This window comes from Podarcis erhardii (assembly GCF_964252035.2).
Source record: "Podarcis erhardii genome assembly, chromosome: 11".
Taxonomy (NCBI): Eukaryota; Metazoa; Chordata; class Lepidosauria; order Squamata; family Lacertidae; genus Podarcis; species Podarcis erhardii.
In genome coordinates this window covers 55,125,935-55,141,369 of record NC_138501.1, presented here as the reverse complement: position 1 = coordinate 55,141,369, position 15,435 = coordinate 55,125,935, and the positions used below count along the sequence as shown (strand labels likewise).

The following is a 15,435-nucleotide window of genomic DNA, read 5'->3' as shown; positions in this document are numbered from 1 at the left end:
CCAGCCCTGTAGTCTTGGAGAACTAGACCAAAATTAGTCTTGGAGAACTAGACCAAAATTAACAAAATGAATTTCAATAGAGACAAAAGTAATGTTTTACACATAGGCAGGAATAACCAGCTGCACAAACGTAGGATGGGGGACGCCTGCCTTGCTAGTATTACATGCAAAAGGGATCTAAAGGTCTTAGTGGACCACAAACTGAACATGAGAACATTGCGATGCTGCAGCAGCATAAAAAGCTAATGCTATTCTAGGCTGCATCAACAGAAGCATGGTCCTGCTCTATTCTGCCTTGATCAGACCACACCTGGAATCCTATGTCCAGTTCTGGACACCACAATTTAAGAAGGATATTGACATGCTGGAACATGTGCAGAGGAGGGCAGCCAAGATGATCAAAGGTCTGGAAGCCAAGCCTGATGAGCAGCGACTGAAGGAGCTGGGTATGTTTAGCCTGGAAAAGAGGATGCTGAGAGGAGATATGAGAGCCATCTTCAAATATCTGGAGGGCTGCCCCATGGAAGAAGGAGCAAGCTTGTTTTCTCCTGCTCAGGAGGGTGGGACTATTCTGACTAAATATCAGGAAGAACTTCCAGATGCTAAGAGCTGTTTGAGAGTGGAATGGACTCCCTTGGGAGGTGTTGGGCTCTACCGCACTGGAGGTTTTTAAGCAGAGGTTGGGTGGCCATTTGCCAGGGATTCTTCGGCTGTGGTTCCCCCACTGCAGGGGGTTAGACTCTGTGACACTTGGGGGTCCCTTACAACTCTACAGTTCGATGATTCTGCCTCTCTCTGCCTAAGAACCCCTTCACATTCTCCAGGACTCAAGCCACGTCCCTTGAGCAAAGAGACCAAGCCCTCAGGTGCCGCAGCAGGCTGGCATTCCTGGCACAGTGCCCAGGCCACAAGCCCTGTCTGGGCCTCTTCTTGCTCACCTCTGTCTCTGGTTCCCTGGGATTTCCTCTGTTACTCACACCAAGAAAGTGAAAACGAGAGCAAGGGATCGCAATAAATAGGAGAGGCGGGAGCTGGCTCCACACTAGAGCATCAGCTACCCGGGTCTGGCTGGGTCGTTCTTCCTCTCTGCGGCATCCTTGGCACCCACAGCATGGCAGCAGGCATGGCAGCACACGGCGGCGGCTGGATCCTTGGGTTGGTGGCTCTCTGTGTCTGGAGCACCCAGCAGGGTAAGAGACAACATCTTCTCCCCTTCTGGCTGCCACACTGCTGGGTCCAATGTTCAGGAGGTCTTTCGGCTGGGCCTCTCCTGGGCAAGGGAATCCTTCGTCTTCCTCTCTCCCTTCCTGAATTTCACTGCCTTGAAGTTGGCACTCAAGCGTTTCCCTGCCAATGCTCTCTGGCTCCCCGTAAATGATGGGGAAGTCCCTCGACCTGGGCTGTGTCCCCTAGTGGTTAAGCCTCCTCCTTGGCAAATGGTGGGTCTTCACTAGCGCTTGCTCTGGAAGCTGCAGTCGGTGCAGAATGCTGCAACGCAGTTGCTGACAGGAGGGAGGCCTTGCGCCCAGAGATCTGCACTGGTTTCTAATCTGATTCCGGGCCAAGTTCAAGGTCTTAGTGTTAAATCCCTTAGCAACTTGAGGACCAGTTTGCCTGCAAGATCACCTTGCCCCACCTGACCGCTTCAGTCAGCAGAACTGGCACTGCTGCAGGTGTCACCCCTTCCTCATTTGTAAGAAATCAATCTTTTAGTGTGGCACCTCTAACTCCCTGCCAATTGACACCAGGCCAGCACCTTCCCTGGGCCCTTTCCAGCACCTGCTGAAACATTTTGGTTTAGAGAAGTCTGTCCAGACATCTATAATGTAAAATGTACTTTAATCTATGTTTAGTTTACTGTTGATTTTATGTTCTGAATGATTTGCAAAGTTGTTTTCATGTGTTTTTTTAAAACTGATAATATTATGGTTTTGCTCTCTTTGGGGCTTTTTTAAAATCATCAAATGGTGTATACCTTTTCTGAAATAAAAATAAATACTATTTGCCATTTTAATGCCCACATGTCTTGTTTGGAAAGACCCTTTTCAGACTGATTGACCCTTTTCAGACAAATGCTTTTTCATGTTTGTTGCCTTATATTTGCTGCCATGTAACCACAACACTGAGGGACGCGGGTGGCGCTGTGGGTTAAACCACAGAGCCTAGGGCTTGCCGATCAGAAGGTCGACGGTTCAAATCCCCGTGACGGGGTGAGTTCCCGTTGCTTGGTCCCTGCTCCTGCCAACCTAGCAGTTCAAAAGCACGTCAAAGTGCAAGTAGATAAATAGGCACCACTCCGGTGGGAAGGTAAACGGTGTTTCCATGTGCTGCTCTGGTTCGCCAGAAGCGGCTTAGTCATGCTGACCACATGACCCGGAAGCTGTACGCTGGCTCCCTTGGCCAGTAGAGCGAGATGAGCGCCGCAACCCCAGAGTCGGCCACGACTGGACTTAACGGTCAGGGGTCCCTTTACCTTTTTTAACCATAACACTGGCCTCTGCTTCTGCTACTATAGCCTTGTAGTCAGAGGACCCTGGAGATTTGGGCTATGCAGGTAGATGCTGGCAGCCAGTAGCTTCTGGAGGAAGCTGACCTGATGGATGAAGATGCTGTTCCTCCTTTCGCCTCCCCCACTTGCCCACTTGCCAGATGGGATCCTTGCCAGCTCTGGCTGGGCTGGGCCCGCTGTGGCAGAGAAGGGGCAACGGGTGTCCTTGGAGCAAGGCGCTTCTCTTTCTCTAACCTGGATTGCAAAGAGAGCGGAGAGAAGGGCAGACCCTCCGTTTCCCCTCCCTTACACATTGATTTTTCCTTTCCTTTCCTCAGTTTCTGGTGATTATCAGGTCATGGACTGCTGTGTGAGAACTAGCTCAATGCCCATTCCTGCCAAAGTTGTCCGAGATTACCAGGACCAGTATGTTCAAGATGGCTGCCCAGTCCGGGCTGTGATGTAAGCTGGGGCCCCTACTTTGCATTCCAGGAGTCGGCTTTTTAAAGGGGTGGGGTGGGGCAGGCTAGTGTGTACTTAGATCATTGTGTGCCCTTGCATAGACCTCTAGCAAATCAGAGAGAGGAAGAAGACAGGGGGTGCAACACAAGCCTTTTTAGGCCGCAGGACCCGGTGAAGTGTGTTCAGATTACATGAAAAGAATTCTGACTAGACATTAGGAAGAATCTTCTGGTGGTGAGAGCCTTCAACAGTGGAGCAGACTCCCTCAGAAGGCAATGGGCTCTTCTTCATGGGAGGTTTTTAAGTAGAGCTTGGGTGGCCTTCTGTCAGAGGCAGGGCCCGATTTAGGTTTGATGAGGCCGCGGGTGGTGCTGTGGGTTAAACCACAGAGCCTAGAACTTGCTGATCTGAAGGTCGGCGGTTCAAATCCCCGCAACAGGGTGAGCTCCCATTGCTCTGTCCCTGCTCCTGCCAACCTAGCAGTTCAAAAGCACAAAGTGCAAGCGGGAAGGTAAACGGCGTTTCCGTGTGCTGCTCTGGTTCGCCAGAAGCGGCTTAGTCCTGCTGGCCACATGACCCGGAAGCTGTATGCCGGCTCCCTCAGCCAATAAAGCGAGATGAGCGCCGCAACCCCAGAGTCGTCCGTGACTGGACCTAATAGTCAGGGGTCCCTTTACCTTTACCTTTAAGCTACTGAAGGTAATGAGACCCTTTATATGTCTAGCTGTCCTTTGTCAACAACAAATTGTTGCTGTTTTGTGTGTGGGATATATGCTATATGCTATATATGCTATATGGTAATTTATGGACCTAATAAGTATCTCAAGCCATTTGCACATAACAAAATATGTATTTTATCAAAGTAATTGTTGAACTGAAATTCAATTTTAGGGAGCATCATAGGAGCCTACACAACACAAAACACTGTTGCTGTATGTAGGTTTTATTTCATTTGTTTTTTATCTCATATTTCGGAAATGTACATCCAGTTTTTCCCCCTTTAAATTTTGGGGGCTGTAAGCTATAGCTTGTTTAGCTTATGTGTAAATCCAGCACTGGCCAGAGGTTCTTTAGCTGCGATTCCTGCATTGCAGGGGGGTCAGCCTAGATGACTCTTGGTGATGAGTCTACAATTCCTTGGGTGTTTTTAAACAGAGCTCCAACATGCTTAGAAGGAAAAGAAAGGGTTGGAACCGCAGCCGGCAGGGACAGTGCAGAAGAGGCGATGCACCACGGCTGAATTAACTTTGCTGCCGATTAACTTTGGTGACAGCAGATGCTTTTCGTCCTGGGTGTACCGTTCCCACCTGCCTGGCTGCCCTCTTGCAGACCTTTGTGGCCCCCATTTATCTTCATTCCACATCTCCTCCACTCCAGTGACTTTTCTTAGTGGTGCTGAATTTACACGCTTCCAGTCACCTTTGGCCAAGCAGTCAAGTGTGCAAGAGGCCTGTGGAAGCTTCTTCCAGGACGAAGTGTCTGCTGTGGGAACGGTCTGGAGCTTCAGCCTTCCCTTGTAGGAAGGACACAGCTTGGGGGTCAGGTTGGAGGTGCTGCAGGGTTGGGGCGATGGAACCCCACCTGGCATGGAGGATCAGTTGACCCCCCATGAGGGGGGTGGTTGGGATCCTGATATGCTCAGATGATTCCCACAAGGCCAGGTGCGGGGAAAGGAACAAAGGATTCTCCCCACTTCCATTCCTTTATGCGCTTCCAACTTGATGGGAATTCCTCCTATCAGCACGCAGCAACCACTAGGCAAGATGGCTGTGCTCTGCACCCACAGTTGCAAGCAGCACAGCTTCTGAAGGCCAGTTTTGGGGAACCACAGGAGGGCTTTTGGGCTCAAACCCCTTTGAGATATCTGGTTGGCCATTGTGGGAACCGAAGGCTGGACTTGCTTGACCCCCTTTGGCCTGATCCAACAGGCTCTTCTTATCATCTTAACCAGCCATGCCAGACCCAAACGGCAGCTGATAGGTCAAACTTCCACCAACCTGATGCTCTACGGAAACTGCGGACTTCAATTCCCATCAGCACTAGCTGGCTGGGACAGATGGGAGTTGTAGTCCAAAACAGCTGGAGGGCATCAATTTGGGGAATCTTGGCAGGAGACATTCTCCTTCTCTGTCCCATCTAGTTGCCAGCCATGCGCTGTTGAGCAAGAGCACACTATGTGGAAACTGATTTATTTTTTTTTAGAAAAACCCTAAATGAAGTAATCTTGTGTTGGCTTTGTAGTAATGGGCAATGACAAACGCTGTTTCCAGTTACTATGATTTGACTTCTTGTTCTGGGCCTACAGAGTTTAGTAACCCTGTCTTATATTAAATGAGGACTTCACAGTCCTCCTTTGAGATGGGTGGAGGGTTGTCTTAGGAAGAATTCTAAGTTCAGAGGAGTTAAGCGTGCCTGTTTCATCTAGTTTAAGAAGTGTCTGTTGTCTGGGACAATCGATGTAACCAGAGACCTCTCCTTGCAGTCCCGGAGCCTGCAATTCTTGGAGTCCTGCATTTCTTGTAACCTGACATCACTACAACCTGTTCCATGCTCTGTTAAACCCACAAGAGGGAAATATCTGTTGCATTTCCATTCCTCTGCCCTCCCGCTGCGAACAAAGAGAGCAAAGTTCAGGTGTACACGGTCTTCCCCTGCTACTATCTAGGCACATAATGGGATCAACTTCCATGCAAATAAAACGACTTCTGTGGTCTGTGGCTTGCAGCCAAAAGCGAGGCTGAGAGAACATTGCACAAACTTCAGCTACCACGTCCCGTTCACAGCGACTTCCCTGGCACAATGCCAGGCTGTGCAAATGAGGTGGAATGAGATCCCATCATGGCAACTTTGGTTGCTTTCAAGAAGTGACAAAAGTGTTGAGTTGCACGGACCATTTCCCCTGGCAACTTAATCAGGGATTCTCGCCGATAAAGGGCTCCACAGTACCAGAAAGCATGAAAGAGGTCATTTGGCCCCACCTTTCCTCCTAGGAGGGCAATGTGGCAACTGCTGCCTATAGATCTCTGGTGCCCAAACTTTTTGGAGGCCCTGCCTCCTTGTTTCCATAAATTTATCCCCAGTGCCCCCTACCCAACCCCATAGAAAAGCATCGTTCAGAATAGTGGTTCACACTAAGGAAGAGAATAATGCAATAAAATTTGAAACAATAACAATTAATTGCACATCTATTCAAAATCCAATGAAAGCTACTTAGTTTAGTTAATTCAACGAAATGGGTGAACTTGATCCAGTGATCCACTTCAACCCTCTTGCCTCTTAGCAACCCCAAGGTAATCTCACTGCCCTTTCAGGGGCCACTACCTCCATGGATAACAAGCCAGGTCCCAGCTAAAGAAGAATGGCAACTTACTGTTAGACCCTAAAACTAAGAATTTGTCAAGAATGTATAATTTGCTGTTGAAATGGAATACTCAGGATGAAATGGTGAAATCTGCTATGATTAAATGGGCACAAGATGTTAGACATAACATTATGATGGCTGACTGGGAACAGTTATGGACCACAGGTATGAAGTTCACGGCATGCAATGCCTTAAGAGAGAATATAATGAAAATGATCTACAGGTGGTACATAACGCCAGTCAAGCTTGCAAAAATTTATCATTTGCCCGATAATAAATGTTGGAAGTGTAAAGAGATTGAAGGTACATTCTTTCACCTTTGGTGGACATGCCCAAGGATTAAGACTTTCTGGGAGATGATTTATAATGAAATGAAAAAGGTATTTAAATAGACCTTTCAGAAGAAACCAGAGGCCTTTCTCCTGGGCATGGTCGGCCAATTGGTGTCAAAGAAGGATAGAACTTTCTTTATGTATGCTACAACAGCAGCAAGAATACTTATTGCAAAGTACTGGAAGACACAAGATTTACCCACCCGGGAAGAATGGCAGATGAAGGTGATGGACTATATGGAACTGGCGGAAATGACTGGCAGAATCCGAGACCAGGGAGAAGAGTCGGTAGAAGAAGATTGGAAGAAATTTAAAGTTTATCTACAGAAACATTGTAAAATTAAGGAATGTTAGAAGGATGTTGGAATGAAGTTATGTGGTTTTAGCAGAAATGATATAAAGGATTAAGTAAAAATGGATTGTTAATTGGTGAAAGAACAGAATGTAAATAGTGAATAGTATATTAAGATAAATCATTAGGATAAAAATAAGGATGGAAAGGATTTGCTGAAATATCTAATTGAATTAGAATACAAAAAAGGGAGGTGTGAGGAGGTCAAGGAAATAAGCAAAGGAAAGAAAGTTATGTAAAGGATTGATTTGTTTTTTTAATTATCTGCATCTTTTTGTGTTTTTTCCCCCTTTGTTCTTGTATTGTTCTGTATTTTTTTTTTCTCTGTTTAAATATGTTCTTTATTTTTTCTTTTTGTAACCTTTAAAATCTCAATAAAAATCTATTGGAAAAAAGAAGAAGAATGGCAACTTAAACTGATGGAATATGCGTAGCTTGCAGACCTAATTTATAGAATAAGAGAACAAGAAGAACATTCGTTTAAAGAAGATTGGAAAATGTTTATTGAATATATGGGGGGGATTTTGTACACTTGATAACGTCGGCAGCATCAAGATAAATTCAACAGTGTAAATAAGGTTTGATGGATGTAATAATGGATGTAAAATATGTGGTATGCAAAATGAACCATGGAAAGAGAAGAAAGGAAGTATTGATATTTTAAGGTTGTTTAAATGAATATTCCAAAATGCAAAACAGAAAAAATTAATAAAAATTATACAAAAAAGGGGGGAACAACTGCTTTAGACCATGCAATGCAGATATTTCAGTGGGGGGGGGAAGGGGGGGTTAACAAGAGGGATATCTAAGATGGCAGAGGCATCCTGGTCATCTGCTCATATTTTTTCCTGCTCTTTGTGTTTCCAGTTTCACCACCATCAGAGGGAGGAACCTCTGCGCCCCTCCCCATGCCCCCTGGGTGAAGCATCTGAAAGAGACGTTGAACCGCCGAAACCATAACAGGGTGAGGTGTCGTTTTTAGTCACCCTTTCCCAGGGAAAATGTACTCTTTGGTGCTAAATTGGAGTAAACGTCAATCCGGAGAAAACTGAAATGGCTGTTTGTTCCAATTGAATACTACAGAGTGGTTTTCCCCAGATGAAAGCTACTGTGAAATCTACCGTATTTTTCGCTCTATAAGACGCACCAGACCACAAGACACACTTAGTTTTTGGAGGAGGAAAACAAGAAAAAAAATATTCTTAATCTCAAAAGCCAGAAGAGCAAGAGGGCTCGTTGCGCAGTGAAAGCAGCAATCCCTCTTTCTTTTCTGGTTTCTGGGATAGCTGCGCAGCCTGCATTTGCTCCATAAGATGAACACACATTTCCCCTTACTTTTTAGGAGGGAAAAAGTGAGTCTTATAGAGCAAAAAATACGGTATTTGAAGTCCCAAGTACGACCCGAACCAATGGATTCAAATGGCAGCCTCTCTCACAAGCCACCAACTTCTGAGATCATAGAGGCATAGAGTTGCAAGGGGACCCCACGGTCATAGAATCACAGAATTGTAGAACTGGAAGGGACCCGAAGGGTCATTTAGTCCAACCCCTGGCAATGCAGGAATCTCAACTAACTCTTCCAAGTCAGATGGCCGCCCAACCTCTACTTAAAATCCCCTAAGGAAGGACTTTTGAGGGAGTCCTTTCCACTGTCAACTAGCTCTTCCCGTCAGAAAGTTCTTCTTGATGTTTAGTCAGAAGCTCCTTTCTGGTCATTTGAATCTGTTGGTTCAGATCCCCTCCTCTGGAGCAGCAGAAAACAAGTTTCCTCCACCTTCTGTGTGACATCAGTGAATGTGTGACTGGAAAGGGGTGGCAGAATTAGTCCCAGCAAAGCCAAGAAACTGGGTCTGGAAAAGTCTTGTTGGCTTGTTTTTATTTCATCAAATGTATACACTGCTTGACTGTAAAAGGAACACCTCAAAGCAGTTTGCAAAAAAAGATAAATCAATAAAATCACCACTAAGAGCAGTTAAGAGCAATAATGTAAGACATTCAAAAATGTAAAATGACAACAGACTGAAATCAGATTAAGGGCTCCTTCACACTTCTTCTTGTCTTGTGCCAGGAGAGCCCAGCTCCAAGTGGCTTCCCCTTGACCCACCCCTTTCCCAGGGAAAATGTACTCTTTGGTGCTAAATCGGAGTAAACGTCAATCCGGAGGAAACCCAAATGGCTGTTTGTTCTGACTGAACACTATAGAGTGGTTTTCCCCGGGTGAAAGCAGCGGGAAAAGAAGATGTGTGGATAAGACCCAAGACTCACATCAACCTGCCAGACTTCTGGGTAGGCTTGTGAAAATGAAAATGCTTTTAGCAGGTGTCAAAAAAAGGCCCTTGAAGGTGCCTGCTTGAGACCAAATGGACAGGGAATTCCAAAACGTAGGTGCTGCCACACTGAAAGATTGAGTCAGTACAGTTGAGGAATGGGGCTTAGGTGCCACCCATAATAGGACCAATTTTGCTGATTGAAGCAGTTTTGACTTCCCTAGTTGTCAGTATACAATGGTGGGCCTTGTGACAACCTGACCTTCTGAGCCCTTCTGTCTGGGTGGGACAACCACCTGAAGAAATGCTGAGTTTGGCAGGCTGGGCTGGCCAATCCATTAATGTTGCTTTCCCTCTTCTCCCAGAGGTCATCCTGGCGTTCCTTCTAGATGGCCGGCTGACCTCCTTGCATCCTAGAGGAGGAACCTCGAGCAATCAGCTTCATCCAATGCCTGCATTTCCCCAAGATGGACCACGCATCTAATCCAGCAAGGTCCTTCTTTGTGCTCCTGCGTTCCAGCCGTTTGCCCCCTTGGAAATGGGGGGGGGGTGTCTTTGCCTCTAGACTATTGTAAAGCCTTTCCGCTACTTTCTTGCATTTGCAAATATCCATCTCGAGTTAGTTGATTCAGACCCCACCAGTTGCAAAAGCTCCCAGCTGTTTGCTACACACACCTTCATACACAAATCCCAGTTTCATGAGATTCAAAACTTCCCACTGTCTTAATAGACGGCCCATTTTTTCTTGAGCCGCCTTAGAGGCTGCTTTGCCTTCTTCCTAGCCACAATCTGGCCACATTCGCTGCTCTTCAGGGAACAGAGAGGTCGCCTTCAGTTGCTTGGGCTGTTTCCTTGTTATTCTGAAATCTTGAAATTGTGCTGCTGGTGGTGCATTTGGTGGGTTAAGGAACAAGCAAATTATGAGAATTATGAGGCTGCAAAAGATGAAGGTGACAGGGAGAAGAAGAGGAGAATGCAGAACCGTGGTATAAACCTGGTTTGGGGCAGCTGTGGCCCTGCAGATGTTGCTGGACTACAGCTCCCATCATCCCCTGACACTGACTAGCTTAGCAACATGGGCATATTGTAGAATCATCCTTGGGTGTGTTAGGTGTGCCAGAACCCTTGGCTTTTTTAAACGTGGCCTGGAATTGCCTCTGTGCATGTTTACAAATGTCTCTTAATGGAAATTAAGTCCAAGCTAACAATCATGTATGCAATCTGGGTGCCCAAAAGGTAGTTTTCTCTCTCTTTTATTGGCTAAAACAAATAGCCTGTTATTCAAGGCAAGGAAAATTACCGTACTATCTGTGAGGAACCCTGTGGATCTTGGTGGTGTGATTTGGCAAAAGAAAGAAAGGGAAACTCACAATGATGCAACGGGGCAGCTAGTCAAGATAGTGGAAACACAAGGGTGAGAAAGACAGAGCACATGATGGGGCACAAAGGCCCCAATCCGAGACAGATGCAACATTCATAACCACAAAACAGGAACTTTAAGGCAGAATTTGCTTCTCAAGGATGAATTTAAGGATGAATTTGCTTCTCAAGCGCTCCTTGAACTTCCCCTTTGTGAATTTTGTCGTTCATCTTCTCCAGAGGTTGTCTGATTCCTTGAATATTTGTTGAATGTTTTCTAGCTAGTTGATATTGGGTATCTAATGATATTGGGACTTCAGTGTTTAATGCTTTGCAGCACATGGGCGGCTTGGCGCTTGACAGCACTGACATCTGAATCTGTTTCCAGTCTTCAGGGATCACTCCGGCACAAATGGTCTCTTCTGCCAAGATAACCTGCACATCTGCTGCAAAACCCCTTATGCGTTGCTGAGGATTCTGGGCTCACTTTCAATTTAGGCCAATTGTGAACCAGAAGTGTGGCTTAGAACGAACCCAGTATATCTCCATGACAGTGCAGAGCAGAGACATTTTACCAGGCTGCCTTTGAATATCACTTGCAGTGATAATGAAGGTTTGACAGCTGAATCAAACTGTCAAAAGATTCATGAACAAAGGCTAGGGCAATACCAGATGCAAATACTTCACATCCAAAATGTGATTTTCAATGCTGAATTAGAAATCTGAATGACAAAACTGGGAAGTTCAGAAAAAATTGAGTAATTGGGAGCTTTCATTTGAAACCTGATTAACTGGTGAGGGCATCTTATTCCAACGCTTTGCATTCCTTAATAAAGTTATGGATGAATTAATCAGGAGTGTTTTAAAAACCATTTGCATGGTTTCATGTTATTCTCTATTTTTCTGTCTTCCCTTTGCGGTTGTCCTACAAGTATCTACTCACAGATGCTAAATCCAAATGTAATTTGAATTTCCTTCCATTGTGTCTGCTTGCAATCTCTATGAATTCTCAAATAAAAAAAGGGAATGACCATTAATGTGTCTTATTTGGAAAAAAGTAAGGATTTTCTGCATGTGGGGCTGCTTGAGAGGGGAAGAAAGTGAGTGGGAAGATGGCTGGCTCTCCTTCATCAGATACTGTACTTTTCCATGTATAAGACGAGGTTTTTCCCTTAGAAAATTTTGCCAAAAGGGGAGGGGAGGTCGTCTTATACACAGATAGTGCATCACAGGGACATGGGATTGGTTGCCGCTGCAAGCCGGAGATTGTCAGCGGCTATTGTGCGTGTTATTGGTGGCTGCGGCAAGGGCTGGTGTTGATTGGCTGTCTCTGCGGCAATTGGGCGGGCGATTGCTGAGGGGACAGACGATAGGTGGTACAGATGATACTTCTTTTTGAGGGGACAGACGATACTTCTTTTTCTGTTACACATTGTCATCCATCTTATTTAGTATTTCAGTATTTATAACTGAACTTATTTATTCTAACAGGAGTTCTGATTTTTCAATATGATTTTGCAAATATCCTTTAAACACCTTCCAGTCCTTGTCTGTCTTCTCTTTTGAGATCCTTCCAATTTCTCCCATTGTTTTGGATATATTGTAATACTCCAGTAATTTGGCAAGCCACTCTGTTTTTGTCAGTATTATACCACTTTTCCAATTTTTTGCAATCAATAGCCTTGTGGCTACTGTTGCGGATAAATATAATGTCTCATCCTCTTCCTTTAGACTTCCTGGTACTATTCCCAATAGAATAGAAGGTTTTCAGAAGGCCTTCCGAATCTTCATGAATATAAGAAGGTGAGAAGAGCCTGCTGAATCCACTCAGTGGCCTGTAGGATCCTTCCTCCTCTTCTAGCAGTGATCAACCAGCTGCCTGTGCACAGTCCACAAGCAGGATTTGAGCACAAGAGTAGCCCTCTGCCTTCCTGCAGTTTCCACTAAATTACATCCCCATCCAGCTGCTCTTCTCTCACACCCTTGGTCCCCCACCGCACAGCAGGACAAGTCCCAACCTCGGGGAGAGTGTGATATGAATTTTGAGGTCTTAGATATATGTTAAATGTTCATAAATGTACCAACCAAGCATGTACATAGATCAGCACAGGAAGACCGACCTGAAACCATTTTGATTCCCAAACTGACCAAATGTTTTCTCTGCAAGGTCAAAGGAAAATGGAAAAGCCTCCCCATTGTCTTTTCCTTCACAAATCCTGTCTTAAGGGCACATTTAAGATATGAATAGGGTGTGAGCCTGTGACCTGGCCCAGGAACTAAGTATTTATCATTACAAAAGACTGGCCAGGCTCCCCAGGCAATCCAATCAAGAGACCATTAAACAGGTAACCTGGCAGACAGGAGGTAAACAAAGCACTCAGATTTCTGCTGTAGACCGCCCTTTCTGGGATGTAGGTATGATATATCTGAGGGGGTGGTCTTGAGCTACACCCCTTCTGTGATGTATGTATGATGTTTCTGGGGGTTGTCTTGGACTCCAGGGAGGGAATTTAAAATATCTATATAAGGGCAGGCACACCTTTGTTTGGGGTCCTCTTCCTTTCCTGCATGTGAGGGGAGCACCCTGTTGCAACAGATCAATAAAGATCAGGCTTACTAGCCACTTTGCTTCTCAATATTCTCTGCTTGGCCTCTGTTATTTTCTCCTACCAATAGGGAAGCTACATAAGGACTCTGTATGGGCTCTTGGGTACCCCATAAGGGGGAAAAGGCAGATTTTGATTACAACAAGAGATGAGAGAAAGCGTGTTGAGGGAAAGTGTTAAATTCCTCCCCTTAACAGCTTTTAACTTTTAAAAAGATAATAGAATCGTAGAGTTGGAAGGGACTCAAAGGGCATCTAGTCCAGCAAGGCAGAAAAATAAAAATTATCAGCAATGTAGGGCTGTGTGCGTGTCTGAGCATTAATGTCCCACCTCCCCTACCTCAGCCGGGTGTTTTTCCTCTCCTTCCTGGCACATCTGCCCTCAGGGTGGGTTCTGTCAGTGTTATGGCAAAGCAAAGCACCACTCTGATCACCACCGATCCTTTGCACATTGTGAAGCTGGCACAAGGAGCTTATTCCAAGTGGCAACAGCCCCGAAAGCCAGGGGAAAGTACCTTTCTTCTTTAAGTAGTTGTGCAATATGCTGTGGTTTGAGTGCCTGAAAAACAGAAAACTTTGCCAAACTAGGAGTACTTCTTTGAGGGAAGGTGCCTAGTGAGTGCCACAGGGCACCTGTGTTTCCTGAAATGGGTTCAGTGGGTCACCACTTCTATACCCTAGGAGGGATGCGGATGGCGCTGTGGTCTAAACCACTGAGCCTCTTGCACTTGCCGATCAGAAGGACGGCAGTTTGAATCCCCACGATGGAGTGAGCTCCCATTGCTCTGTTCCAGCTCCTGCCAACCTAGCAGTTTGAAAGCACACCAGTGCAAGTAGATAAACAGGTACCACTGTGGCAGGAAGGTAAACAGCGTTTCAGTGCACTCTGGTTTCTGTCACAATGTTCTGTTGCACCAGGAGCACATGCCTGTGGATGAGTTCTGCAACCCCATAGTCACCTTTGACTATGTCCAGGGACAGTCCATAATTATGAAAGCCACCTCAGCTTCTGATTTGATTCTGAAATGCCCTTACAGTGGTACCTCTGGTTACATACTTAATTTGTTCCGGAGGTCCATTCTTAACCTGAAACTGTTCTTAACCTGAAGCACCATTTTAGCTAATAGGGCCTCCCGCTGCCACCGCGCTGCCAGAGCACAATTTCTGTTCTCATCCTGAAGCAAAGTTCTTAACCCGAGGTACTATTTCTGGGTTAGCGGAGTCTGTAACCTGAAGCGTCTGTAACCTGAGGTACCACGGTATTTCTTCCAGCAGTGCTGTTGCAGATGAGATCAGACAGGAGGGTGAGCTGGCGCTTGTTCTGAGCATTGCAATTGGTGGCTGCGGTGGCTGCAAGAAAAGACCCCGTTTCTCCTCCGTAGCCTCTCCATGGCTGCTGGTGCTGCGACTGGCCTCTTCCCTTGGGCAGCTCACAGCACTGCCAGAGAGCAGACGAGGAGGAGAGGCTGCTGCCAGGGCCCAGCCCCATGTGTTGCCCCAGCCCTGAGAGCCAGGCATTCAGAAGCATTGCTGCCTCCAGCTGGAGAGACAGAGCCACTATTGCCTTCGATAGGCTCCCCTCCTCCATGAATCCATCTAATCCTCTTTTCAACCCAACTAGGTTGGTGGCCATCTTTGTTCCCTGCAGCAGTGAGTTCCGTAGTTTAACTATGCATGAAGAAGGACTTTATTTTATCTGTCCTTAATATTCCAATGCTCAGCTTCATTGTATGTCTAAGAGGACTGCATACAAACAGGATGCCTTCTCATAAAAACGCTGCCAAATTTCCATATATATATATATATATATATATTCCATTTAATATTATACATTCACATCATCTTTATCTACTATACCGCCTTGGCTCTTAGAGCCTGTCGATTTCCTTCCCTCCTGCCTCATGGCTTTCAAAATTAACTTTTCTATCACTGCATTTTCTCCATTTTCCCATTCTAATTACACTCATTACAAAATGGCTCAAAATTTAAATAAATATAGAAAGGTAGAAAATTTCTCATTACAAGTCTTCAGACAACCCTGCTAGTGATGTTAATTGCTTACAATAATCTTTCAGATATCGTATAAATTTACTCCAGTCCTTTTGGAATACTTGATCATGCTGGTTTCGGATTTTTCCCGTCAGCTTCGCCAGTTCTGCAGTCCATCATCTTCACCTGCCACTCTTCTTTCGTTGGTACTTCTTGTCAG

General features: G+C 45.7%; 1 protein-coding gene across 1 annotated transcript; it reads left to right on the top strand.

Annotated features, from left to right (window-relative positions):
- Positions 1-992: 992 nt before the first annotated feature.
- LOC309352855 (C-C motif chemokine 19-like) lies at positions 993-10,762 on the top strand. The gene is made up of 4 exons (XM_081881735.1): positions 993-1,190; positions 2,827-2,950; positions 7,863-7,959; positions 9,628-10,762. Exons 1-4 carry the CDS (start codon positions 1,112-1,114, stop codon positions 9,649-9,651), a joined length of 324 nt encoding a protein of 107 aa, XP_081737861.1. The 5' UTR covers positions 993-1,111; the 3' UTR covers positions 9,652-10,762.
- The last annotated feature ends 4,673 nt before the right edge of the window (positions 10,763-15,435 follow it).

Bases quoted from the DNA above. Each gene is read 5' to 3' on its own strand.
- LOC309352855 (XM_081881735.1), top strand. From the start codon at position 1,112: ATGGCAGCAGGCATGGCAGCACACGGCGGCGGCTGGATCCTTGGGTTG. The intron at 2,951-7,862 runs GTAAGCTGGGGC...TTGTGTTTCCAG, and splicing joins TGCCCAGTCCGGGCTGTGAT to TTTCACCACCATCAGAGGGA. The intron at 7,960-9,627 runs GTGAGGTGTCGT...CTCTTCTCCCAG, and splicing joins ACCGCCGAAACCATAACAGG to AGGTCATCCTGGCGTTCCTT.